Below are 26820 nucleotides of genomic sequence, written 5' to 3' on the forward strand. Positions count from 1 at the left end.
GAAAAAAAAGAGAGACAGACTAATAGGAAAGATCCAATATCTTCCTCCCTCCTCCCACCAACCCTCTCAAAAAACCCTCCCTTCACCATCTAAGTTCCTTGCATTTTAATATCTGGCCCCATTAAAATATACCAATCAGTCCTTTCCAACACCTTGGACCATTCAGCAGCTGGCAATTCAGGACAACTTCCCTATCCAGAAACGGTGCTTATGCATGTGCTTATCCTTGTGCATGTGTTTCATTGCTTGTCTGAATCAGGATGGACTGAAGCACATATTTCAATGTTGTCCCAAGCCAGGTCCTATATTGGTAGCTTAGAAGGGCACACTGTAGACACATCTGAAAGTCTTGAGAGATGCAGTGCAACATAAATACATGATTTTATTTTTTTCCATTTTTTAAATAGTGGCATGGTATTTACAAACCTGTCCCTTTGTTTAGCATGTGACTTCCCATCCAGGGCAGACTAAATCTACGGTTTCTCTTTATTCCCCAGGATTTTTCCTAGGATAAATACAGTGACTAAGTACTTGGATTGACAACAGACATATTAGATGTGTAACAAAGTGAGCTATTTCACAGTCATAACAATGATAATCCAGGAAGCAAACACAAAGGAGATTGTTTTTGTTCACAGCTGTAGTCAAAGAGAAATTGTTTTTGTTTCTTGGCATCTTACCATTTCAGTCAAACTGGATTACATACTCCAGTTGTTATATATATATATATATATATAAAAAAGCAATTGTAAAAATGACGACTTAAATAACACAGAATTTGATATTATTTGTAATGCAGCCTGTGCAGTGGTTTCACAAGTAGAATTCAAGAAAACAAAAGCAATCAGATTGCTCAACTTAATACAGGAAGTAGCCATCAAGTATGGAAATGTACAGTAACAAAAGGCTACAGTAAAAATATAAGAATGTCTAGAAAAAGGTGGTAAACAGTTGAAAGAAAAAACCAAAACACCTTACTAGAAGATGTAAGATAGTCCCAGCTACATAGTTACTGTATTTTTCTAGTGCCTGAATTTCCTACCACAGCACTGATTCTATTATTACTTTTTTTAAAATATAACTTAGAATGACAATGAGTTTGCCAACCAGCAGCCAACTCAAAAACTTTATGGAAAAACAAACAAAAAAAAAAAACAACTATCATTAAAATAGGGGAGGGGAAGTCCCCACAGCAGCCAGGTTTTTTGCTTTTAATCAATCCAGTCCTATCCCTTCTTGGCAATGCTGACTCAGGCTGAGCTCCTGGCTATATTCAGCATATTGGGAGTGGAAGTTCTTCTAATGCAAATTTGGGATTCAGCTGGAGGAATGGAAAGCCCTATAATCCAGTACCAAACCTTAAAAGTCCTAGTAGCAGCAAGCTCCAACAAAACAAGGAGAAAAATCCCATTCAGGTGTTATGAAATGATTCATACAAGGAACTTGAGATCTTCAAAGGATTCTGCCATTCCTGTCCTCAATCAATAGCCAAGTGAGTTGTGATTTAACCTGATCTGTCCGATCTGAGAAGGTGCCTGTTTGTTCTTGAGTTAACTTGTTTTTATCTTTGCTGACATGTCTTCTCAATTGGCTGCACAATTCCCATCACTTCAATGCCATTCAGTACACACACAAAATAAATCAAGCCGGGTCCCTTCCCCTAGTCCACATCACACAGTAGCGGCAGGAGCAGCAGGCATCTCACATGTTAAACTCTGCCTAAAAGTGTTGACCTAAAGGAGGGAGGGAGAGAAAGAGTAAATAGCAGCATTCATTACAATGATGCAACTATCCGATAGGCTCACACTGCCTCCCATAACGCTGACCTCAGTTTTCTGCATTCTTATCACATGTTCTGGCAGGTTTTCAAGGCCAGACTCTCTCTTTCTCTGTTGTTTTGTCTGAGTATAATCAGCACTGGGTGTGTGCATCCCCAGCCATCCCATTTGCAGAGTAAGAGTTTTCCCTCCCCCAATGGGTTGGCACTAATCGCATTGAACTGTTAAGTCTCCCATGATGCACAAGCGAGAAGAAAAACGTGCCTACAGCAGAAGCCAGCTGAACAGCAACCATCTGCTTAGGTCGAAAACAAAAACCATAAAGAACTCTACGCTGCAGAACACTCTCTAGTACGCCCACTGGGACCCTCAGAGTGGACAAGAGCAGTAAATGTATTACACCAAAGATGGCCTTAAGCTCTGCGGGACCGCAAGCGAGGAAGGCAGGTACTGCCAGGGGACATCCTGGAGAAAATTGAGTCCTGGGTTCTTTCACTGCCGGAAAGAATTGGGGGTAGGGTGATGGGACTAGAAACAGCTTTTAAAAAAAAACAAAACACCCCGCCCACCCCACAACAGGCTTTGTGAACTTTCCCCTCTGCTTCTACTACCAGAGAAACTAGTGTGAGCTATGAGTTGCTGAGGCTGCCAAACAGTTGCTTATCCTTAAGGTTGGCCCCGCGTCTAATGTTACAATAAGGTTATTGCCTAGTTCAACGCTTCTCAAACTGTGGGTCGGGACCCTGTTTTATTGGGGTCACTAGAGCTGGTGTTACACTGGCCCAGGCCGAACCCCAAGCCTCACTGCCTGGGACCGAAGCCTGAGATCTTCAGTCCTGGGCAGCTGGGCTCAGGCTTCAGCCCCACCTCCTGGGGTCACTTAGTAATTTTTGTTGTCAGAAGAGGGTTCCGGTGCAATGAAGTTTGAGAACTGTTGGCCCAGTTTAAAGCAGCTGCAACAATGCTGCAGCCCTGTCCATCCCTCTCTCCATGAACAAGCATACGAAAGAGAATGAACACACGACATGTGTTATAGCAGCAGCAGAGGAGCAGCTATGTACAAGACATCCCAAATTCTGTTTTCCTACCTGGATGCCAAAGTGAAGTCATCCATCTTCACATGGAGTTACCCAAAAACTCTCGCTAGGTTTGAGAGCCCAGGTTCAGAATAGGACAGCTAACTCAGGCACCTCTGTTTGAGAAACTGAGCTCACAGTATCAGCGAGAAAAGCTTTCTAAAACTTCAGAGAGGTTTTTCTAAACTGAGCTGGGCAGGATATCCCAATTTAAAATTAAGCTGCGCTCCAAATCCCTCTGGGGCAAGATAAATAAGAAGTGGCTGTACTAATTCTTCCAGAAAATCCAGAAGCTCAGAGATGGTTTCAAGTTGATTCTCTGTCCCATCTGCTGAAGCATATAATGTGTCATTTGGTTTTTAACTGTCCGATGCTAGAATTACATCTCACTCTGTTGATTTATTGATGCCAATAACCTTTGACACAAACCTTAGAGTCTTCCATCTGTCTTTTTCAATGTGATTCTCAGGACCTTCGCTCTCATAGGAAGCCATGTAAAGTGCTGCAATCAGAGGAAGACTGATGTATTAGTGCTACTGGCATTTTAAAAATTCACCATTCTCCTACAGTGTCCTGCAGCAAAATAAAATCTCTTCATATTAGCCATCCATTAGATTATGGCGCCATAGTTCCATTAACAAGTACATCGTCACTCACAATTGCATTCAGTCAATACTACCAAAAAGTACATGAGAACAAAGACTATCCTCAGGGAAAAGAAGAATTGCTGAGGAAACTTAAAACATAGGAAGATAGGAGCGAACACTTGCAAAAGAAAGGTTTGAGCTCAGAGCAATATTGCTTTTTGAACTAAAGGCAGAGTCCCAGATTGTTTTTCTAGCAGCATCCCCTAGGTCAAAGCCTTCTGAAAGGCAAAGCAAATACATACACTTTGGATTATGTTTTTGTGGACTTGCTTCCCGATTCTTGTTTGTTTTTCCATTACTTATAATCTTTTATTTTAAAGCAGGGAAAGGGGCCAAAACCACTTTTCAGAGAACACACACTTTCAAAAGGTAACTTTTATTCCCCGTGTTTCTGTATGTCCACTGTAACTTATAGATCATGTTTAGATTTGTGACGAAGGACGACCTAGTCCTGCAACAATGGGGATAACTTCATACAGGAAGAGAGTGAGCAATATTTGGCACATAATCATCTGAAAAGCAGCGCACAGTGTATTCCTTACCATCGTCACTGAAGACTGGGGCAGCCAGCAAGTACTGCAGGATCTTCCGATCCCTCTCAAACGGACACTCCACTTGCTTCCATGTCATAAACTCACTCACTTGTTTCGCTAACTCCCAAAATTTCTATAAATGGGCAGTGGGGGGGAGGGGGAGGGGAGGAAACAAAAACACAAGACAAATGAATTTTAGCAATCTGCTTGATTGACCATAGATAAATGAATCTGGGTTTAAATTAGGCTAATTTCAAGCCAGACTTCCAAGCAGTAGCACAAGAGGGGGGGGAAACTGAATTTCTGTCCCTGGAGAAATTCCAATATTTAGACATTTATTTTTTGTCCCAAATTGAGACAAAACCCATATTAAAATATCACAACCTTTTGCAGAACAAAGTGTTTAGAAAAAATCCACTTTGGATGTTTCATTTTGACATTTTTGATCCAAACCGAACATTTTGATGTTCCCAAATTCAAATGTTTAGTTTCAGTTTGTTGACTTGAAAAGTTCAGATTTTTCCATGATGGAAAGTTCTGCTAAAATAGATGTTTCCACATGGAAAATTCCAGTTTTGACAAAATGTCATTTTCCAACAGTAAAATGTTTCAGTTAAAAAGCGTTTTGATCAACCTTAAACATATGGGCATTCCAGATCATACGATTCAAGTTCAGAAAAGGTTACTGAAACTAATGTGCGTCTATGTGCTATAGCATTTCCCTACAAGTAGAAAGTATGTGTGCAGAACATTAATATATTGCGATCATGCATAGACGCTCACACCGCACAGAGAATTTAAAAGGCAGAACCACCGAGAGATTGACTTGTACCACGCAGATAATACAACACCCCAGCAAGCAGTGGAACGTAGCAACTAAAGATGGTTGGGACCTCGAATTTCCATTCCACGGGAAATTCTGATGTTTCAAAAAGTTTGTTCCAATTTGGAAAGACAGGCTGAAACATCAATATTTTCTGCAAAATAAAAGTTTTACTTCTAGTATATTTAAATATATAAATAGTTAAATTAATATAATATTTAAGTTTAGATTAAATGAATTGAAATTATCAAAACTGATCATTGTGACTTTTCCATCATCCCTATCTAAAAATTGGCAACATTGACACATTTCTACAAAATGTTTTTATTTTGACAAATCTGTATTTTTTGACATAAAAACATCCCCTCAAGATTTTTGAGGATCTCTACTAGTAACTGGTAAACGTACTAAACTTGTGGCCTAATTTTGTTCCCAATGAAAGCAGCATCAAGAACTGGGTTATGTTTCCTGATCAGGGAGTTAAAGGAGTGGCAATTAAGTAATATCCAGTTCTAAATAAAATGTTCTACTCACTTCAAAATTAACATGGCCATTTGGAAGGCGATTGGCACAGCCCTCGTTGAGAAAGTAAATGTCTTTGATTAGGAGACTGAAGAAAGGTATCACGATCTAAAGAAAAAACAAGAGCCCACCTTCAGTAGGACACAGAATCGAGAAACAACAGTAGTATCACATGTATGAAACATTAAGTCACCTTATCTAAAAATTAAACATCATACTGAAAAGCCAAAGTCTGCAAGTGTTCCTTTCATCTTGTGGGCATGCTGCATTATAGAATACATGAAGTAAAGATAGTTATCACCCCACTCTAGTCTCTTTAGTTTCATCTCGGATCCACCTCCTTTCTTTGTCCCAGACTCCTTCCATCCACTGTGTCTCTGGGAAGCTTCTAGCGCTCTCGGAATTGCAGTTAATCTATCTGTTTTCATGGCCATACTTGTCAACTGAGCACACAATGTACATTCACTACCTCTGGAGTGACAGCTGTCTGCCTAACGTGCTCCGTTTCTGTTATAGTGGCCGTCATTAGTTTGACCTTTCCTCACCCACGCTTGCAGACTCTAGACTGTACACATTCAGAGGTACCTCACTTCTTGTTTGTGCATTATAAACAGGTATCTGGATGTTAATGCCCAAGTTAGAATGCTGTGGAGAGCTGAAAAACCACATCAACAGCGATAAACCCCAAAGGGCTGGTGGTATGGTATCATGGCATTTGGAGGTCACTTCTGCAACCAAAGAGGAATAGTTTTTCCTATAGACTCTGCTCTATGCCCCTCAATCTCCTTTGAAGGTAGGACAAGAAGTAATGGATTTAATTTTCAGCAAGAGAGATTTAGATTAGTTATAAGAAAAACTGCCTAACTATAAGGATAGAGAAGCACTGGAATAGGATTTCAAGGGACATTGTGGAATCCCCATCATCAAAGGTTTAATATCAGGGTAAACACTTGTCAGAGATTATCTAGGTATATTTGGTCCTGTCTCACAACAGGTCTCTTCCAGCCCTACATTTCCATCCGTCTATAAAGGCTCATCTTTCCAACCCAGACAGGATCGTATGACCCTGTTTCAGCCAATGGCTAATAAATGGAGCTAGTCAGGAACGATTTCCTGACAGAAAATGCAGTTCCTGAAAAATCAAAACGTTCCATGGGAAAATTGAACAGAAGTACTTTGTTGTGGGTCAGTTTGATCCAAATCAGAATATTTCATTTTGTTGAACTAACCCAAAAAGTTTAGTTTTGAAACAATTCAATAGAAGTATTTTCCTGTGGGGCTCTCGCTCTTTATATTGGACTAGGCTCCCTGGAGGACTAAATCTCCCATAATACGATACAGATTTCTTTATGACCGAGCTTTCCGTGGCACATTGTTGGAGTCACAAGACTGGGTGCATCAAAGGAGATGTAGGTCTGGCTAGGGAACCTGGCCCATTTGGGAGAATGGTGGCACCAGGGCCCTGAACTACAGCTCCCATGAGGCCATGCACCACAAAAGGGGGGGGGATTCTGGGTCAATTTGATACACCAAAATGAAACGTTTTGATTTTGGGAATGTCAAAATGTTTTCCTTAGCAAAAAAAATTTCTAAGTTTGATCATAACAGAAATTCTGAACTTTTTTGTCCCAATTTGGGACAACCACAAATGTGGAAATTTGGAATTTCCAAATTTCACTCAGCTCTACAAATAAATATATAGGAATAAACTCTCTGGATTCCTGAATCTACATAATATATGCAGGATTTTACACCTTGATTTGTATTCAAAACAGGCTCTTAGCTCTCAAAACCCATATTTTATTTTTAAGTGCAAAACATGCATGAGCGAGCAGAACATATAAGTATCATCCTGCCTTACAGTTAAATGTATTCTATAAGCACGAAGATCAGGTTTATTAATCCTGACATGCAGAGCCAATATTATAAGAAGTTGATGAATTATTTAGTAACTTGCCTCTAAGTGGAGGTAGGTTAGCAAGCTATTTGGCTCCTTTCCAAGAGAAATTCAAGGGATGCAACAAAGGTTCTGCATTAATGTATGTCCAAGTCCTGGTTATTTTTCAAACGCTGGTTTATTGCAAAGAGGTTGTACTGTTCTTTGCCTCCCTTTTTTAGTAATATTACAGCTACCCTTGTGTTCCAAGAGAGGATTTTTGGCCTAACCTGATTAGGTCACAAGGATACTTTGTTATTCTTGGCTATTCACACTAATGAACCCCAGCAAGGCACCTTTAAAGCTGAAATGGTAGAGGTCATGCAGAGAAGAGACGTTTACTCTATAAGAATGTCTAGATTAGCGCTTGTGCTCCCCATTTTGACTCGAGTTGACTAGTAGACTAGAAATGCTAGTCTAGACATTCCAAACACAGACATTTGGGGTTTAGGACACAAGTGCTTGTGATGTACCCTGGGCAAAATCAAACGCTGGAACAGGGAAATCTTTACACAATTTCCATCCCACCTGCCCAAATCCCCATTTCAAAACAAGGTAAGAGGAAACGAATGATACGCAATACAATGGCAGCAATTTCTTCCTATTCATCTATAGCATTATTATTAAAATTAATCCTTCTGGATCTTATTATGCTACTGGCGACTCTGATCCTGCAAGCTGACCCACATGGACAAACGTGGCCATGCAAAACCAGTGAGCATGGATGGACATGTGCATAGGAGGACCTGGACCAGCGTTAGTAATCCCACTGAGATCAGTGGGAGTATTTCTGGAGTACAGCCCTTCTTAATATGAATACGAATAAAATCCCATGGGATCTGAAACAAACAACCAAAGCCCAAGGATACACAGCACTTTAAAACAGCTGCAATGGTACTAAGCAGGGACCAAACTTTCAGTCGAATACATCTTTGACCCAGGGCAATATGTGAAAGTCACACTTTTACCTCCAGTGTCTTTCATCCAAAAAGCCTCAGTCCATCTAACTGTTTGCACTCTGATCCTGGTTTTTTTTTTTGTTTGTTTGTTATTTTGCTGCAAAGAATCCTCAAAAATTGATCCTTTTGTAAAGCAGAATGAAGCGGAATAAAAAAAAACAAAACCCAGCAGCAGTGTAAAATGGATATTTGTGTCTGCCACTGCGGGCAAAACAGAGACGGCAAGACAGACGTGTAGATAGAAATCATTTTCTTTGTGGGGTTTTTAAGTTGTTTAAAAAAATATTAAATAAGCCACGTTTTAAAAGAATAAGAGAAGGGCCTGTTGTGCATCCACTAGACCAGCAGTTCTCAAACTGTGGGTCGGGACCTTCAAAGCGGGTAGGGCTGGCTTAGACTTGCTGGGGGGCCCAGGGCTGAAGCCCGAGCCCCACCACTTGGGGCCAAAGCTGAAGCCCAAAGGCTGCAGCCCTGGGTATTGGGACTCAGGTCACAGGCTCCCTGCCTGGGGCTGAAGCCCCTTGGGCTTTGGTCTCCCCCTCCCAGGTGGCAGGACCAGGGCCGTCTCCAGACCCCAGCGCACTAAGCGCGCGCTTGGGGCGGCATTTTGCCGGCAGGCGGCTCCGGCGGACCTTCTGCAGTCATGCCTGCAAGAGGTCCCCCAGAGCCGCGGGACTGGCGACCGGCAGCGCGCCCCCTGCGGCGTGCCGCCCTGCTTGGGGCGGCCAAATTCCTAGATCCGCCCCTGGGCAGGACTCAGGTGGGCTCAGGCTTCAGTCCCCCCTCCTGGGGTCGTGAGAACCCCTGCACTAGACATTTATTTTTCTCATGTTTACTAGTTCCCTATGGGGCACTCATCAAAATTTCCACTTTTTCTGCCTGTTCAAGACCTACATTAACATGAATCTGCCTCTCTGTGTAAATCCCGCATGAAAATAGCATCCTCTCTGGGAGGAGCTAAGAATGCCTTCAAGAGAGCCTTCTGCCTCCAATACCTATGACATTTCTCAGGGCTCTTCAGGTTCACACTAGTCACCTTTGTACTAGCTTTCATTGCCTGCAGATATGCTAACTGGCTTTCCCTGGAGGTGCTGGTACCGAAAGGTCCTCTCCCAGATCTCCCTCCCTTCCACAGAAACACTGGTGTCCGGAGGAAGTGGGGAATGGAAGAAAAATCACTGGGGGCAATTAAAAATTGTGTGAAATGCTCAGGAAAGGAGTCAAATTGAAACTCCTTGAGACTGAATTTCATCTACAGGGTGGCACACAGCATGAGTGGCACCAGTGCATGTTTCCTCACACTGCCCCACTATTGGTCCTCAGCTCCGATCTGGAAGGACCAACAAATAAGGACAGAGTAGCTCAGCCACTCTTCCTTTCAAACCTTGGCCTTTCCACCTAGACTGCTGACAAGGAACCAAGTGCCATTTGTGATGTTCTCTCAGATGTAGGCACCTGCCCAGACCACTAATCCTACTTCATTTAGGATATGAAGATAGTAACCCCTTTCAGTCAGTACGAACCTGGACTGGGCTTCCAGTTGAAATCATGAGGTGAAAGGATCTTTATCCCAAGCCCTCTAATCTTGTAAGATTTCCCATTTCTTTCCCTGTGTGTTCTCAGATACCATACCAGAGGATAAAGTCTTGTTCTTGGTGATTCACTACACAAGCCTCATGGGCAGACAGAGACCCAATGCTGAGGCAAATATTTTAAAGGCAGCTGACTGAGGTTAGTGCCTTAGAATTTGAATAGCTCGAGAACAGCTCACCACATAGCTTAACAAGCACATTTCATTTCTGTCCATTTGCTCAGTGATTTACAAACTACCTTCTCTCTGTTGCTATGTGCCGTCAAGGACCTCTGAGCTGCCCCACGCAGAGCGGTTCGGTAATTGTAAAAATTGCTAGAAGGGTCCATCTGATGCTAGAAGTGGGAAAAAATGTAAATAATGAGCTTTGGCGATTTAGTGCCAATACATGTACAGTGCTTTTCACTAGAGAGGCTAAGTTTAGAACCCAAGAAGTCTATTGAATTGCATCACAAATGCCATCTTTAAAGTACAGCTAAAACATATATACTGTTCTGAGAGGTCCTTACACATGGAAACTCACTTTTAAAGAATGCCCAGTGATCAAGTACGAATCAGGCTTTCATAGAAGCACTACTGTGCATCAGTCAGACTCGTCACACTTCCTCCCCAAAAAACTGTACTATCAACTCAAATTCCAAGGCTTAAATTCTGCTCTCAGAGCCATACAATGGGTCTCAAATCATGAGACCAATATTCTGCTCTTCCAGTGTGTGTAACTTGCTGTGAGATTAATAGGAGTTACACACATGTACTGAGAGTCACATTTTCTACCATACAAATTGTTTGAAAAATCTCAACTGGATTGTCAATTAATTCAAGATAGTTAACACAGTGGTAACAGCAAATCTGAATCCCTAGGGTAACACACAAATTTGTAACCTAGAATGTTCACGTTGCACTCTACAAGTGCGTTAGCTACCTTGAGTTCATTAGCAGTCAATGAACTTGAGATACAAAAAAACCCCAACTCTAGTGTACACACACCCTTAAGGGTTAAATTCTACCATTCAGATTTGAAAGCAGAGTTTTTCTTGATTTATTTACTCTCCCACCACAACCCTATTGCACACCTCTAAGCAAAGAAGAATTACCCACAATTTCAAGTTCCAATTGAAAAAATTTCAACTAGTTCCAGTTGGCAAGTAGGTTTTGCAATCAAACTGCAAGGTATATTGAGCGGCTGGCTCTTCTAAACCCAAAAGGGACCCAAGCAGGAATTAACAGAGGCCAGAAGTCAGTTGAAGGACTCCAACAGAGTGCATGAATTTGCACTATGGACATGCACACATCAAATTTCATTCAATATCCAATAGGATAGGACCCAGTAAGACTCACATTCCAGAACAGTCAAACCTACACTCTGTTGACAGCAGTGTGACCCTGTATAAATTAAATATACCTCAAGAATGTCAAATTTGGCCGTCTTGACTTTTGCCCAGGTTTTCTTTAGACGGGAGACCGGACTCATGTTCATACCAGCTTTATCAGAGAAAGACCATTTAAAAATTTAATGGAACAAAACTAGTCTAAGATAAACAAAGTAACTAAGATGTAAAGTAATTATATAATGAAAGTGCTATTAACAAAAGAAGGCTTTTCATAGGAGATATATAGCCATTTCCAGGTATTTTTTACTACCAATATATTTACAGTATAACAGAAACAGCAGTACCCATCAATTCTACATGTTATTGATAGATCTTTATTTTTCTCTGTCTGGCTAGGGATGGGTTCCATGTATTTTAACCCCAGACCACATCCAATAAGGATAAGAGATTAATAAAAGCTATCCCATTATGATACTTTGCGATGCCAGTTTACTAAAAAAGTGGGTGATGAGATCTGAAAAGTTACAATGTAAAAATTGAGGGCAACCTCATTAGTCTCCTTAAAGTGTGGTCAGTAAATTATCTGAATACAAGTCTATGGGCTTCTGTTGCATGCATTGAAGTAGGGGCTGCCCATGCTACATCTCACCTCCACTATGCAGATGCAATGAGGCTAAGTGAAGGGTGACCTTTATACTCTTCCAATATATGGTGTCTTTGACTATTATATACAATGGTTAGTGGACCCTGAGATGACGACAACTCCTCCTGAAGTCAACAGGAATTTTGAGTTACTTCAAATGGGGATAGGTTCAACCCCACAACTCCAAACACTTGAGCATAAAAATAATTTTATCCCCATAAATAATACAATTGATCAGGAGGATCAGGGCCATTGCCGAGAAGCCAGTGCGCTCCTAGGAATGGGGTTGGAGGGTACTGAGCTTTTTGAAGCATATATCATCCAATGAGTCTTTTAAACACTAAGTCACCTCTCTTGTCCTCTCTTTTTAATGGCGTAATTGAAGGTAACTGTAGCTTGAACTAGAACACTCTTTTCCAATCTTTTATAAATGTATAATATAACAAAGATATTTATCTACTCTCTATCATTTCCTTCCTTTCCCTCCCTGCTGGGTACTGTAACTAGAGAATAGGATCCCATATTTAAGCATCCAAATGATTTTTTTAATCTTTAGATTAAAGACAAGGAAAAACTCTCCCATAAATCCCCAGCCTTTATACTCACAAATAATCGCCATTAAGGAGTTAAAGTTGCCAATGTTAAAACACTCCCTAGCCACGTCAATGAAATATTCTATCATTCTTGCTCTGTGCTTCTTCTTCATAGGCTGTGAGAGACAAATAATAGTGTTATTCTTTAGCAGGAAAGGGAGACCTCCGCTGGACTCCAAAAAGGGATGACACACTATTGTTAAACATCTCTTTTGTAGGTGTTGCAACTTCACACTGTGTTCTACAAATAGAGCAAGTGGCATTTCTCACTCCAAAATGCTTCTGAGAGGAGAAAGACAAATCAAAGGAGTTGAGGAACTTCAGGACAATGATGGCCTGGGGAATTATTGGAGAGGGAGCCCTTATGAAGGATTTGTGGAAGGAGGTATCTAAAGAAGAGAGAAGGTGGTTGATAAACAAGATGGGACAGAGGCTCTTCTTGGCATAAAGGAGAACATATGATGGTGGAAGTGTGGAAGAAAGCCAAAGGAAGAGTAATGAAGCTACTGATGCTTCAGAGTTTCAAAAACAGAAAATTGTTGTGTGCAAAGGAAAAGGACTTGCTCACCATGCAGATTTCGGTAGCAACTAAGTAGCTGAGTCTGTTAAACCATTCTACATAGGCTTCCAGATTACGGGTCTTCTTTTGATCAGCATAACAACTCTGAAGAAAGAAAGGGAAAACACAACCTTGTTAACTTATTCTGCATTCTTCGAGAGAGTGAGATTTGTAATCTGCAACCTGAGCACCTTAAACTTTCACCCAGTCAGATATCATAAGGTAAAAGTAGGGTCAATCACCAAAGAAAACTCAAGATGCAGAAAAGTGGTGTTGGTGACTCAGCAGGTGATATTTCTCTGAGGCCTTGATTCAGAAAAGCGCACATGCAGGTGCTCAACATCAAGCACCTGCTTATGTCCCATTGAAGTGCTTTGCTGAATAATGACACTTAAGCACTTTACTGAATCAGGACTAAAGCAATGCTGAATCATAATGCAAGGGGACGCCATGGTGCTGGGTTTTGAATGAGATATAAAACTGAGTCCTGACCACTCATTTGGCATGTAAATTCCAGTGTCTAGGCCCAACCAGCAGATTACATTCTGCCTTCTTAAAATGCTCCCAGTAATTTCAGCTGGAGTCTTATTCTTCCTTTCTTGTTCCGTGCTATTAGGTAGTGCATTGGAACAGTTCCCACAATTCATCCCAGAGGGTCTGAGTAGCAGTGGGTGGAGAGAGAGATTTTCATCATCTATAGAAAAGCATTTCAGAATCCCAGCTGGATAAAAGCTATTCTATTCTGTTTGCCACATTTGAGGAGAACAGGTAAGTACAGTACGAATTACATGGCACAGTCAACATGTGGATCATAAGCATCTCCGGAACATGAGCGAAAGAGGTAACAGCTCCAGCACAGTTAGTTAAAAGCAGTTTGTCCTTGCCCTTCATTCTATAACTCAGAATTCTCTTCAATACATCTTGTACTGTACCTGCAACAAGGACTGCAATTTGACCCTCCTCGGTTTCTTTCAAATAGCTCAATTTCCTAAAAGGACAGGAGGGGAATAATGGATGGGGCAAGTGTCAAGGTTGAAATGCATCTCACCTTGGCTATAGACCACAGAGAAACCATTCCCAGGGCTAGATCCTCAGCTGGTGTAAAAATCACTGAAATCAATTTAAGTGAATGGGAGTTTGTTTGCTTGAGCAAAGACAGAACATGAGCTGGATTTGCTCCCTAAATGGACAATGATTCACACAAAGTAAAGCGGATATGTTTTAAAAGTTCAGCTATCAAGCATGTTCACGCTGATATCTACCTAGAGATAAGAGTATTCTAACTATCCTGTATAGTGCTTGTGGGTCAGTATAGGATACCATTCCCGTTCCACAACTGCTCTCGTTCCCCTCCATTCACCTTGTCATTGTCCAAAGGATCCTTTTGTACGAACGCCTGGACAAATTCTTCTGGTCCAATGTAATTGAGCCTCTCCTACATTTAAAAATAAATTAAGCCAAGCAATCATTTCCTTTGCTGATTTGTATTTCAAAACAGAAGTAAAAAGTAGGAAGAATAAAATTGTGGTTGGAAAATACATATATGAATGACCTGGCATCAACTTACCAGCTCTATGTGAGTCAGCTGCTGGGCTAACATGTAAGGGTCATTGCAGACAGTGATTATGTCCCTCTGTATGGACTGAGGTTTGATCTTCAGGACTGTCAGTCGATCTGTGGATGTTGCATTGATTTTTGCAAGTACTTCTTCATACTGGCTGAGAGAGGCAAGTTTTCGGATCAGGCTCTGGATGATTTGCTGTACGTTCTTCCGATACATCTGCCATGACACAAGACAAGCGAAGGATATTCCCAGAATATGAAAGGCTACTAAATTCCTGATGACACTAAGATAGCTTCATTCTGATGGATATTCGTTATCAACTTAGAAACTCACAGAACCAAGTGTATTCTTAAAGCGACCATTGCCAAATCAGTACATTAAGAGCATGCATTTAACATGTAGTCCTTGGGAGCGCTTAATTTAAGGTTTGATTGCTTTAGGGATTCAGTGGTGTCCTCACCAGTCCAAGCCACAACAGAAAGGGAAAGTACCTTTCACCTACAGTGTAAAATGAAGCATTGTCCATCTGGGTAAAATACCATCTCCCACTGTTTAAGGCAGTAAGGAAAAAACCTAATCCATGAGTTTAAAGTGTAGTCATTCTGTGATGCTACGGGCCTAATTCTATTTTCACTGGTGTAAATCAAGACTAATCCCATGAAGTCTAAATCTGCTCCTATTAATGTCAAGAGGAGTTTTGCCATTGGCCTCAGTGGAAGCAGTTTGCAAATCTACATACAGAGCTTTGCACAGGTCTCTAACGTCAGTGGGGGAAATTAATCCAAAATTGAATTAACACAATAATTACAAAATGGCAGTCATGTCTTCATTCACAGCTTAGGGAACATCTCTCTGCTAAAAGATAGGGGGTGATACACCTGCTAAATGACTCTGATATATGCAGCAGTCTACAAAACACTGCTATCCCTGCAGCTTTCTTTTGGGACCTCTTCAGGAGCATGAACATGATAAAGGCAGGTTTGGCATGGGCGTGGCATGACTTTTGACCTGGGTGTGTGTGATATAGTCATTTGGGGCAGGGCGGAGAACACACAACAATGGGTGTAATCCATTATGGAACAATCTTATGCCCCTGATTTTCCAGCACAAACATATGTGCTCTTCAGAGAAATGTAGCCAGTTAGGATGATAGGCTACGCAAATTAAAGAGTAAAAATATTTGAGGAGCCCATGATGTTGGCAAACAGAATAAGGCATCATGAACCAACATAACTGGAACACTGATTGAATGCTGACCGTGTGTACCTGGAAACCCTGCTCACAGCCAAATCTGTGTCACAAGTAGGAAGATTTGGGAGCAATTTTCACTGCCATACCCACACCTCCTTACACCCAAATTCAGGAACAGACAAAAATCTTGTTTGAAACTTGTTTTCAATCTGCATTATTGTTTCAGCAATCAAAGCAGAACATAAATGAGCAGTATTCAAAGAAATACAGCAAGAGGTTCAGTGTAGGAACTGGCACCATTCCGGTTAAAACAGCAGAGAGCGAGTCTGTGGTTTTACCTCTTCCTCTGCTCTGGGGGTCATTTCCCCCAGTCAGTCAGAACAGTTTGCTGCAGATGCTCACAGTTTCAGCATTTTTTTAGATGTTTATAATGTTCAGGGGATATTTTTAATAAAAGACAGCCCTGAGAAATCCCTACGCTGAGAGCAACTATCACAGAAACAGAGGCAGATAATGGGTTTCTACTTCAGAATTCAAGCTGCGGGACCTGATGGCACAACACATTTTTATATATGGCTGGTACAGCATCATTGCTTGCAACCTGAGATGAAACATATGGTGAACACATTACAATGGATGGATCTTTTCTGTCCGTAAGTAGTTTATCCCACTGATTTTGATCACCCTAATCTTAAACGTCTTTAAACCAATAACATTCATAAGAATTCTTATGCAACTGTATGCTTGTCTCCCTCCTCTACAGAGCCACAGTTCAGCAAGGCACCCAGGGAGGTGACTTGTTTTTTGTGCAAGAGTAATCCCATCGACATCAATAAGACTTTTGCACATGCTTAAGTGCTTTGCTGAGTTAGGACCACTATTTAGCATGAGAGATCTGTCGCTCTGTCTCTCACAACTGCATGATACTCTATATATTTACCTTAAACCACGGAATATACATGATTTAACTAGAAACATAACTCTAAAAAACCAAAAAAAAAAAAAACCCCACACAGTCCATTTGTCAGTCTAAACACAGCTCAGTTTCCTCTCACCCAGTTGCATAATCAAAAGTTATACTACAAAAACTCGTTATTTTTAAAAAGGCCTTATTGTGTCTAAGTTCCCTCACCACACACATAAATAGCATGACCACATATGGAAGACTTACATAAAACAGAAAGAACTACACACATACTTTCTGTGCTACACAACAACAAGACCAACACTTTGCAACTCTCACCCACTCAGCATACCCACTTACCCACTCAGTCTTTCGCAAACCAATTCCTCTAGGCCTCGAATCTTTCTACTGCTCTTCTTTGGGCTATCTCCAATTTGCCACTATCTTTCTAGTAACATGGTACCCAGAACCAAAAGTAACATTCAGGGTGTAATTGCAACAGAGCAGTAGGCAAAATAGTCAACTTTCTGCTCTATGACATGATGCCTTGTGAATGCAACACATCCCATTGCAAACAAGTGTCTGATTTGCTTTCCAAAATCACCACTGGATCTTCTTCAGCATTACTACTTTACAAGTTTCTCCTACACATTAAATATCTGGGCTTTGAATTAGTTTCCCCTGGATATAGATACTTGTTCTTTTAGTTTCAAGTTAAGCCTAATTTTGTTCTCTTCTGCCCTTGTTTTCAATCCCTCAAGGTCATTTTATCTCTTTAGCAGTATTTAAAATTCCTTCCAATTTATTATCATCTGAAAAATTCATTAATTATGTAGAAGAGGGAGTAAACAGCAAATTATGCAAGAGGTTATAAAAGACCGGGATGAACACCAGTCACTGGGAATGCCAATAAACATGCTGCCATTTAGTCAGCACTTTCTGTTTATCATTCTTCCAAATGCCACACTGGTACATGTTGTACTCTTTCCTGGACAACCCTGTCATGCGAGTTATGTTCTCTGATGACACCTGCTGTACATCATACACACAAAGCATGCCTCATCCTTAAAGGGACAACATTAACCTAAGATTCATTAACGAAACCACCAATACAACCACCACCACAGATTTTTAAAAATCTACATTAGATTTTAATAAAGACTCTCTCTTCACTTTTCATACTGATTTGTGTGTGTGTGTGTGTGTGTGTGTGTGTGTGTGTGTGTGTGTGTGTGTGTGTGTGTGAGAGTGAGTGAGTGAGAGAGAGAGAGAGAGAGAGAGACTTCTTTTAGATTTATCAGCTTTACAGGTATTTCTAGTTAGCCTTGTGAGATATAGGAAATCAGAGCAGATGATCACGGCGGTCCCTCCTTTCCAGCCTTAGCATCTAGGAATTTATGAACGGTTTCATGGTTGGTATTTTGTTTTGTTTTTTTAAAGACTCACTTCATTCAACTTTTTAGAGTTCACCGAAACATTTTTATTCATAATGAAGGCCACGCCCCCTGCCTCCCCCAGCATGGATCCCGGGTTACCTTGACTCCCTCCCCCAGCACCCACGGTGTCCCTGGAGCCCCTTCCTCCCTCCCCGAGGATAACCTCCCTCCCCCCCCCCCCCCCCCCCACAAGTTTTAGTCACGGTAGGTATTTTTAGTAAAAGTCATGGACAGGTCACAGGCCATGAATTTTTGTTTACGGCCCAGGACCTGTCCATGACTTACTAAAAATACCCGTGACTAAAACATAACCTTATACATAATGGATTTTTTTAAGTGGTTTATAAAACCTAAGCTTTTGGGCCTGGTTTTATCTGGGTACTTATATGGGCTTCCTCAGTTTAGCATCTCAACAACTCCCAAGAATTATCTCCAGCTCTGAACCAGCACACAGAATGATTAAGTAACTTGCCCAAGGCCACAAAGGAAGTCGGTCAGAGACAGGAATGCAGCTCAGAACTTGAGTCCAAGGCCAGTGCCTTGAGCCAAAGCCAACTCTTCCCATCCTAGTTAATACTGTCCCTTTAGAAACGTTCCTCCTTGACATTGCAATGCTCTCCTATGGGTTTTAAAGATCAAAGGCCTGATCCCGAAAAGCCTCCTCACATGAATTCAATGTAAAAGGTTCACATCAGGAAGGATTTTCAGGGTCACACCCAACTTCCTCCTAGAAAACCTTAAAATAAAATACGGAACTAAAACTTACAAGCAGCGTCTGCTTGCACAATTATTCCATTCTGTAGCCAAAAATAAATATTCTCCCAAGAACTCAATATGGATACTGGGACTCTTCACAAGTTCTCAGCACAAAGGGCTGGTTAGGACTTAAAAAACCTAAGGGTTCATCTGCACCTTAGGCACTGGACAAAACATTACATTCACATTCATAAAATTAGCTCCATAAACAATGCTACCTACCCAGAGCTGCTGCATACTGTTAATAAATAACCAGCAATATTTTACTCTAGCCAAGATATTAAACTAATGCTTCCTTTCCAACCCTCTTGTGCTCAAGGTAACTACCTCATCGCCATTGGCTATTCGTTGTGCCAAGTCCTTTAGGTTCCTCATCATTCTTTCATCTCGAAAATCATACGGAAACGTCTCTGTCCACTCAGTCAACAGCTGAAGGATTTTGGGTGCAATTTTTCGTATCCGGCTCTAGTTTGGGGGGGGAAAAGTTATATGGAACTTCAATAAAACAAATATTGAAACCAATTGAATTACAATCTACTCATTATGGATTACTGCAACTGTGGAATACAAGGACATGGAAGTCAGTTAAAACTTGAAATGTAATTAACTTGGCATTGGACTAATTATGCCAAAACACATTGACTTCATTGGGTTTTGGACCAATCCATCAGTGAACTGGCCAATTTAAAAAGAGTAAATTCTATCAGTATAAGAAAAATCCTAGATGCTAGATATGGCAGTGTCTCCAAAAGCTACTATTAACATTATCTAACAATTAGTTATAACATCTGCAGAAATGCCTACGGCCTCAATTCTGCAAAGACTTATGCACGTGCTTAATTAAGCATGAGTATGAACTCAGTGGGACTATTTACATATATTTAATGATTGTTAATTATTTACACTGTGATAGCCTAAGAGCCTAGTCATGGACCAAGAACCCATTGTGCTAGTTGCTGTACAGACCCAAAAAGACAGTCCCTGTCCCAAAGAGCTTACTAGCTAAGTAATCCTGCAAAGCCTCAGGCAGGTGCTTAATTTGAAGCATGTAAGTAGTCCCACTGAGTTCACATTCATGTGCTTAAAGTTAAACAAGTGCCTAAGTCTTTGCAAGATTGCAGCCTAGAATGTCAAGATGTATATAGCACATCTTTAGTGCCATATGCATTTTAAGGTACAACCTCATACATATTATTAAATATATGCATTTCTTTTTCCTACTCTTTCTTTTATTAAAACAAGTTAAAACTAAAAAAAGCTACTTATAGTGCACTGAGATTTTGGAAATGAAACAAATGTCTCAGCAGAGATGGTTTTCATTCATTAGGGTTCTGTTGAATTCAGTGCCAAAACCTCCCCTTGACTTCAGCGTACGCAGGATCAAGACGCAAATCACACTTGCTAATGATTGGTTTTCAGTATATCCAATCCTGTAGAAAACCCAGAAGTGTTCTACCTTGGCATAGAGAAAAAGAGTTTTGAGTCAGATTTACAAAATGAGACCTAACCTTGTCAGACCCGGGCTCACTTAGTCTCTGATGCTCCATGCACAAATGGCAAACCTTGGCCATTAGTTCATACGGGTGCATGAACAGCCGCGAACTGAGCAGGAAGGTGAATATGTATGTTCTCTGTAGGGAAGGGGAGAGAGAGAAAGAGAGAGGCAAAATCATCACACATTTCATACTCCCCACTACAACATTACTTTCAACTCAATTTTTCATGCTTTATCATTCAGAGTGCAACTTTGTGTATGACTTGTGGTGAGAATGGCTGATACTACTGCAGAGGTAAGCACTTAATTGTAACGAATGTCACCTCTCCAGAGCCACTACAGCATTACATAGCAACTACTTGAGGCTAATTACGCAAGAACAGACAAAAACAAGGCTGGCCCAGGGCAGGGCAGGGCTCGTTTGAGTATCCCTTTGACACAACAGTATATAAAAGTTCAGCACCTGAAATTACTCAGAGCACAATTTCAGCTCCTCTTCCCTTGCTCTGCAGGAAACCTTTGTGACCTAAACTAATAGGTCACGTAACTCATTCTAGCAGAGTGATGGATTTTGTTTCTTGAGCTATACTCCAAGTAAGATGCAATGCCACTGTCGGGCATAGCGATCAGTAAACATGGATGTACAGCAAAAAATAAAATACATTTTGTGGCCCAACTTTGTTACTATGGGCTCAGCTAAGGCTTGCAAAAGCAGAGCCATTTAGATTGTGGTTGGCATCGTTCATCCCACCCCCATTACGAAGCCATTCCCAGTAACAAAAATTACATTTTGCTTTTCCCTCCAGAATCCTCCCATTCAAAAGTGTGTCAAGCACAGCTGATGTAATTTGCAGGGTGTATAGACTTACATCAGGATAGTAATCTACATTGGGTACTAAGTGCTGGATGAGGGCTTCCAGAGACCCTGACAGGAGATTGTTGTCATGGTAATAGAGTCCTCCACAGTTGTCCTCTTTTGACTGATACAGGTTTCTGTTGTAACCACTGCTGTCAAACATAGCTGCAAAGGGAGCCGTTTGTGGCATACTTTCCTGAAGGAAGGCACAAAAAAAAGACACACACAATAGAGTCAGAACAGGCCTTTGACACCCATTTCAAAAGACTGTATCACAACAGCACGCTAAGGAAATAAAACCCTGACACGAAGTGATGAAAGCTAGATCATCTCTCACACACAAACCCTACTGCACCTGAACTGCTCCCGAGGTAAAACCAATTGCGAGTGGTGCCCTTGCTTTATCGCTTGCGATTATGAGGTAATTTTGCTTTTGTTTTTTGTCATTTCTTTGTCACCTTATAGGGAGAAGGCAGATGTTAGAAATAGAATCTATTGGGCAGGGGGTAGTTGGCAGCGTGCGGGAGGGGATGAGGAGGAGAGTTGTTAGTGAATGTTTTGTGAATTAGAACTTTCTATAAAACCTATTTGCCATATAGTGGCAAAAATCCGTGATAGGCCAAATTCTGCCTGCAGCATACTTGGATGAATATTCACTTTTCCCAATAAGACCCCTGCATATGTGACCAAGGGGAAAAATTTGGACCGTCAACATTTAGGGGAACATTCCACTACAGTACTTTCATTCTTGTTCAGCAGTAAATTACTACACCAGTAGTGCCACTGAAGCCAGTAGAGCTACCTGCAGAAATAGGTGTTCATCAACAAAAATAAGGGGTGCATATACTAACCCCTAAGCAGCGAAGCAGCAAAGAATCCTGTGGCACCTTATAGACTAACAGATGTTTTGCAGCATGAGCTTTCGTGGGTGAATACCCACTTCTTCGGATGCAAGCATCTGTTAGTCTATAAGGTGCCACAGGATTCTTTGCTGCTTCTACAGAACCAGACTAACACGGCTACCCCGCTGATACTAAGCAGCGAAGGAACTGTACTGAACATCTTACAAAATTTTGGGTGTCCAAAGTCCAGATCTGAGTTTGACAACTTGAGCTTCTTTCTATATTAAATGAAAACCAGAAAAGGTGGCATCTCAGCCACTGGAGAACAAAAGCTGCTTACCTAACAAACAACAGCCCCCCCTCTCCCCCACCTTAATCAATCAGCACTATGCCATCAAAGTTGAAGGGGGGGAAAGAATTGTACTGACCACCCAAAACCTTCTCAGTTGCACTGTATGTAGAAAAGCCAGAAGATAAAGCTTCTGACTATTTTAAATCTGAATTTCCCACCTCCTCCATACAATCACTCTTGGAATAGCTGCTCTCTGGCAGTTGGTGGAAGTGTCTGGTTTTCATCCCTGATTACAAGTTACCATCACACCCAAGTTTAATCATAATAATGTGCTTCTATCTACCTGGACAGTAGTTAACACGCAATAAGTTCTAGCAAGCACATCCCATTCTGAGATCAAATAAACAGAGCTGCAATGCAGTAAAGTATCTCACAGCCTCCATTCCTCTCAGCAATTCCAAGGTAAGGGAGACCAAGATGTACAGCTAATTTGCACCGGCTGCTGTGCATGAGGGGTGGCAGAGCACGTGTGCGTGAGTCTATGAAAAGCTTTCATGCCCCTGAGCCGTCATTGTAAGTGCAGATGCTGTTGCTTTTCTCTCCATTGTGTCAAATCCTATATGGAAAGAAAGTCTCTTTCAGGCCACACTCTTCAGTCTGTGAAGGCACCTGATTTCGAGAACAAGTAGTAATGTGACAGCTTGGAGATAAGTAGCTTCTCTCCATCTGTGTGCTCTGCAACTCATAACAAAGCACTTTTCAGAGTGAGCTCAGTAGAGACTAGAAGCTATTAAGTTATTAGCTAGATTCCTAGGGACATAATGCACTGCACACAGAGCCAAAGACACTCTGCTTCTGGCAGCATGTCCAGACAATGGAGGCATTCAAAGCAGCAGGAGACTAAGAGATTCAGTAAGTAAACAATAGAAAGCCAAACTCTGTTGCTTAGCAGAAAGGGACAGTGAACAGAGGCTCCTGGCCTACATGACCTGCACTAATCCTGCTTTTTCGAGATGCCAAAAGATATTAGCATCAAAACGGGTTGGAGGCGGAGGCTCCAGGTCTGAAAAGTCACATTAGTCACTCCATGCAGCTGTTCAACCAGGGATCTGATTCTTTCCAGCACAGTGAATTGGGAGGGAAGAGGAAAAAGAATAAAATAACGCACGTGCCACAGCAGAAGGCGGCAAGGTGCAGAACTTTTGCAAACAAGATTCCTTTATTATGGATGCCCAGCAGGTGAGACACAGGCCGTATCACAGCCGCCTTTGGCAGGATAAAGCATTCTGAAAGACTGTCTCTGAAACTGTTTGCCAAGATAGCGTGGTCCCAGGAATAAGAAAAGGTTATGAGAGGAGCTGGATGAAATGTGGCCATTTGAGGTGCAGACACTGTGTAAACATAGTCTGTGTTTTCACTTTGTGTACAGTCCCACCCAAAGTTTTATTCTGATTCTTTGAATTGGATAACCCCAAGAACTCAAAGAGAAGCTTAGACAAAAGTACAGCTTTGCATAGGTCTTAAATCCCCTAGTTTTGCTGAAAGGTGTCTCCGGTTAAAGTTTATAACAAAAGCCAGAAGCAGGAGAGTTGTGCAGGGCCGCCCAGAGGATTCAGGGGGCCTGGGGTCTTCGGTGGCAGGGGACCCCACTTTGGCGGTAATTCGGCGGTGGGGGGGTCCTTCCGCTCTGGGACCTGCCACCAAAGTGCCCTGAAGACCCCCAGCGGGGCCCCCCGCCACCGAAGCGGGGCCTGGCACTTTGGCGGCGGGTCCCGCTTCAGCAGTAATTCGGCAGCGGGGGGTCCTTCTGCCTGACCCACCGCCGAAGACTCGGAGCGGAAGAAGCTCCGGGGGTCCGGACCCTGTAAGAGTTTTCCAGGGACCTCGGAGCGAGTGAAGGACTCTGCTCCAGGGGCCCCGAAAAACTCGGGGAGACCCTTGCAGGGCCTGGGGCAAATTGCCCCACTTGCTCCCCCCACCCCGGGCGGCCCTGAGTTGGGTGTGATTTCAAGCTATCGTGGTGACAGTTTCTTCAGCTCTAACTCAGAAGCCAGTTAACCACGGACAGAGGAAGCAATTGCTGTGACTGTCCCTGAGCAAGGCATTATGTTGTATACTTCTAGCCAGACAGGAGAGAGAGACCATCAAGTCACATTACACAAGTACACCTCTACCCAGATATAGCATGGTCCTCGGGAGCCAAAAAATCTCACCGCCTTATAGGTGAGACCGTGTTATATCGGCTTCGGTCCGGTATGCCCTGCCTGACTGGACTGGCTTCTCCGGTGGTGATTTAAAGGACCCGGTGCTCCAGCTGCTGCAGGGAGCCCCAGTACCTTTAAATCACTGCCGGAGTGTGGCGGCAGGGCTCGGGTGGGGATTTAAAGGGCCTGGGGCTCCCCACAGCAGCCAGAGCCTCTGGCCCTTTAAAAGGGCCCAGGGCTCCGCATGAATTCGGATATAATGCAGTAAAGCAGTGGGACTCAGGTGGCGCTTTAAAGGGCCCGGGGCTCCTTACTGCTTTACTGCATTATATCTGAATTCGTGTTATATCGGAATGCGTTCTATCGGGGTAGAGGTGTATTCCAAATAAGTGCTGCCATTCACACCAAAACATCCAAAGACCAATTGCCCCCAACATACACTTAATGGAGAACGTTGAGGAAGCCATGATTTGGTTCTGCAAAACCACTCTTCACCAAGTTTCTGGATTCAAAAACAAACATGGAAATTTGTTTGAATCCAGGTCCCAATTTAATCAAGTCACTCAAGTTTAAGGCTTGAAAGAGAAGTTAACATTTTGTCCCATCTGACCAACACATATTGGTTTTGCATATCCTAATTCCCAGTCAGATAGATTTTGGTTCTGCAAATCAAAATCAGAGATGTTTCAGATCAATGTCTCATTTTACCACCAAATTTTGGAGCTGCTGTACAGTTTCAATAAAAATGTCCAGTTTCGGCACATCACTAAGCAACTAATAACGATTTAAATAAAAGCTTACTACAGTAAACAGGCAAAACCCAAGAGTATGCTCTCCTCTATAGTATGTATTTTTTTAAAAGGCACAATAAAAATCAAAGCTAAGAAAGTGGGTTAAACTTCAGTAACTAACTCCCAAGGGAAACAGACTTTATTTTGTGCTTTAGATCCTCTAATTCTTAGCACAATGAGTGCCACCAGCATTGTTCATGTCAGTTTTTTTCTAATGGATACTAAATTTAAGATCTAGAAAAATTACAGTGACTATATGAAGAGGAAAAAAACCATCAAATCTTTAATAGTTGATTATTAACAATGTTATAAACCACTTGGTCAAAGGTCAGATATCGTGGGGTGTGCGTGTATATAGATGGGTGAAAAGGAATGTGACATCATGTGTACTGACTGTCTCTAAACTACTTAGAGAAGTTTCCTGCCCCAGACAGCTGAGTTCTGTCTCAATGAAATGTCAAGCTGTATTGAGTAAGAGATGCACTGTATACAGCATATCTAGACAGACGAGGATTTTGGTGTAAGTGAATGTGACACAGAACACATTGTCCATGTGACAAAATGGATGATATCAAAGCATGATGGTGATAATATAGTCTATCCAACAGGATGACTCACATATCATATGCACTTTTCCAGTGTGATTTATTAACCTTGATCTTATCTTTGCTGTATTTAGCGAGGAGGTACAGATAAAAAGCATTCTACTTTGTTCTAATTTCCCCTGGATCTGTATAAATGGGACCAAATTCTACCTACAGAATGACTTCAGCAGAGATGAATAGAAGGAAGAGAACAGGATTTGGTCCATGAAGTCTAGAAACATGTAGGACGGGTGTCCTAGTATCTGCAAATATTGGTACATTCTACAAAGTAGAATGGGCTTTTAAATAAAATATTAGAATTGGGATTGAAGAAGTGATGCAGCTGAAAAAAACTGTGAACCTTCACCCAAATTAAAATTAAACATTTTTACTAAAAAGTGGAAAAGTTTGGTTAACTTAAAAAAAAAACATTTGCTGTTGCTAGGATGAAGGATGGTCTTGTGATTAAGGTCCTGGACTGAGATATGAGTTCATTTCCTGGCTTGGCAACACAGACTTCCTCTGTGACCTTGGGCCAGTCACTGAACCTCTATGACTTGGTTCACCACCTGCAAAAGGAGAACAATACTTCTTTTCTTCTATCTTTTGTCTCATCTACTTAGATTTGCAAACTCTTCAAGGAAGAGACTTGCTCTTGCTAGGTGTCGGTAGAACATATAGCATAATGGGATCTCAAGCTTGATAAATATTAGTAACAGCTTTCATGCGAGTGTAATGCCAGAAGCAGGAAAACACATGAGCAAAACTAGCAATTCCCGCAGTACCCCAGCTCTAATTTGGCAAACCCAAAAGATTCAGATAAAGCTTCCACGTTGTTGCATAGGGCTGGCCAGAAAACAAGAATTCCCTTTTGCAAAATAATAATAATTGGAGTTTTCAAAGTTTGGTTTTGT

General features: G+C 41.7%; 1 protein-coding gene across 6 annotated transcripts in view; it reads right to left on the reverse strand.

Moving 5' to 3' along the window:
* Positions 1–357: 357 nt before the first annotated feature.
* Positions 358–26820, reverse strand: part of RASGEF1B (RasGEF domain family member 1B) — a 37665-nt gene continuing 11202 nt past the window's right edge. For 5 of the 6 annotated variants that reach the window (XM_039540064.1, XM_039540065.1, XM_039540066.1 and 2 more), the window contains exons 2-14: positions 21207–21389; positions 20351–20473; positions 19170–19307; positions 14559–14771; positions 14352–14426; positions 13001–13096; positions 12446–12548; positions 11268–11347; positions 10102–10200; positions 5392–5487; positions 4044–4167; positions 3284–3356; positions 358–1733 (exon numbers count right to left, since the gene is read on the reverse strand). In XM_039540064.1, the coding sequence (XP_039395998.1) occupies positions 1709–1733; positions 3284–3356; positions 4044–4167; positions 5392–5487; positions 10102–10200; positions 11268–11347; positions 12446–12548; positions 13001–13096; positions 14352–14426; positions 14559–14771; positions 19170–19307; positions 20351–20473; positions 21207–21383 (1422 nt within the window). In that variant the 5' untranslated portion in view covers positions 21384–21389 and the 3' untranslated portion in view covers positions 358–1708. The remainder of the gene's footprint in view (positions 1734–3283; positions 3357–4043; positions 4168–5391; positions 5488–10101; positions 10201–11267; positions 11348–12445; positions 12549–13000; positions 13097–14351; positions 14427–14558; positions 14772–19169; positions 19308–20350; positions 20474–21206; positions 21390–26820) is intronic. The other variant, XM_039540069.1, reaches the window with a different exon arrangement.

The sequence above is a fragment of the Mauremys reevesii genome, linkage group 5 (assembly GCF_016161935.1).
Source record: "Mauremys reevesii isolate NIE-2019 linkage group 5, ASM1616193v1, whole genome shotgun sequence".
NCBI lineage: Eukaryota > Metazoa > Chordata > Testudines > Geoemydidae > Mauremys > Mauremys reevesii.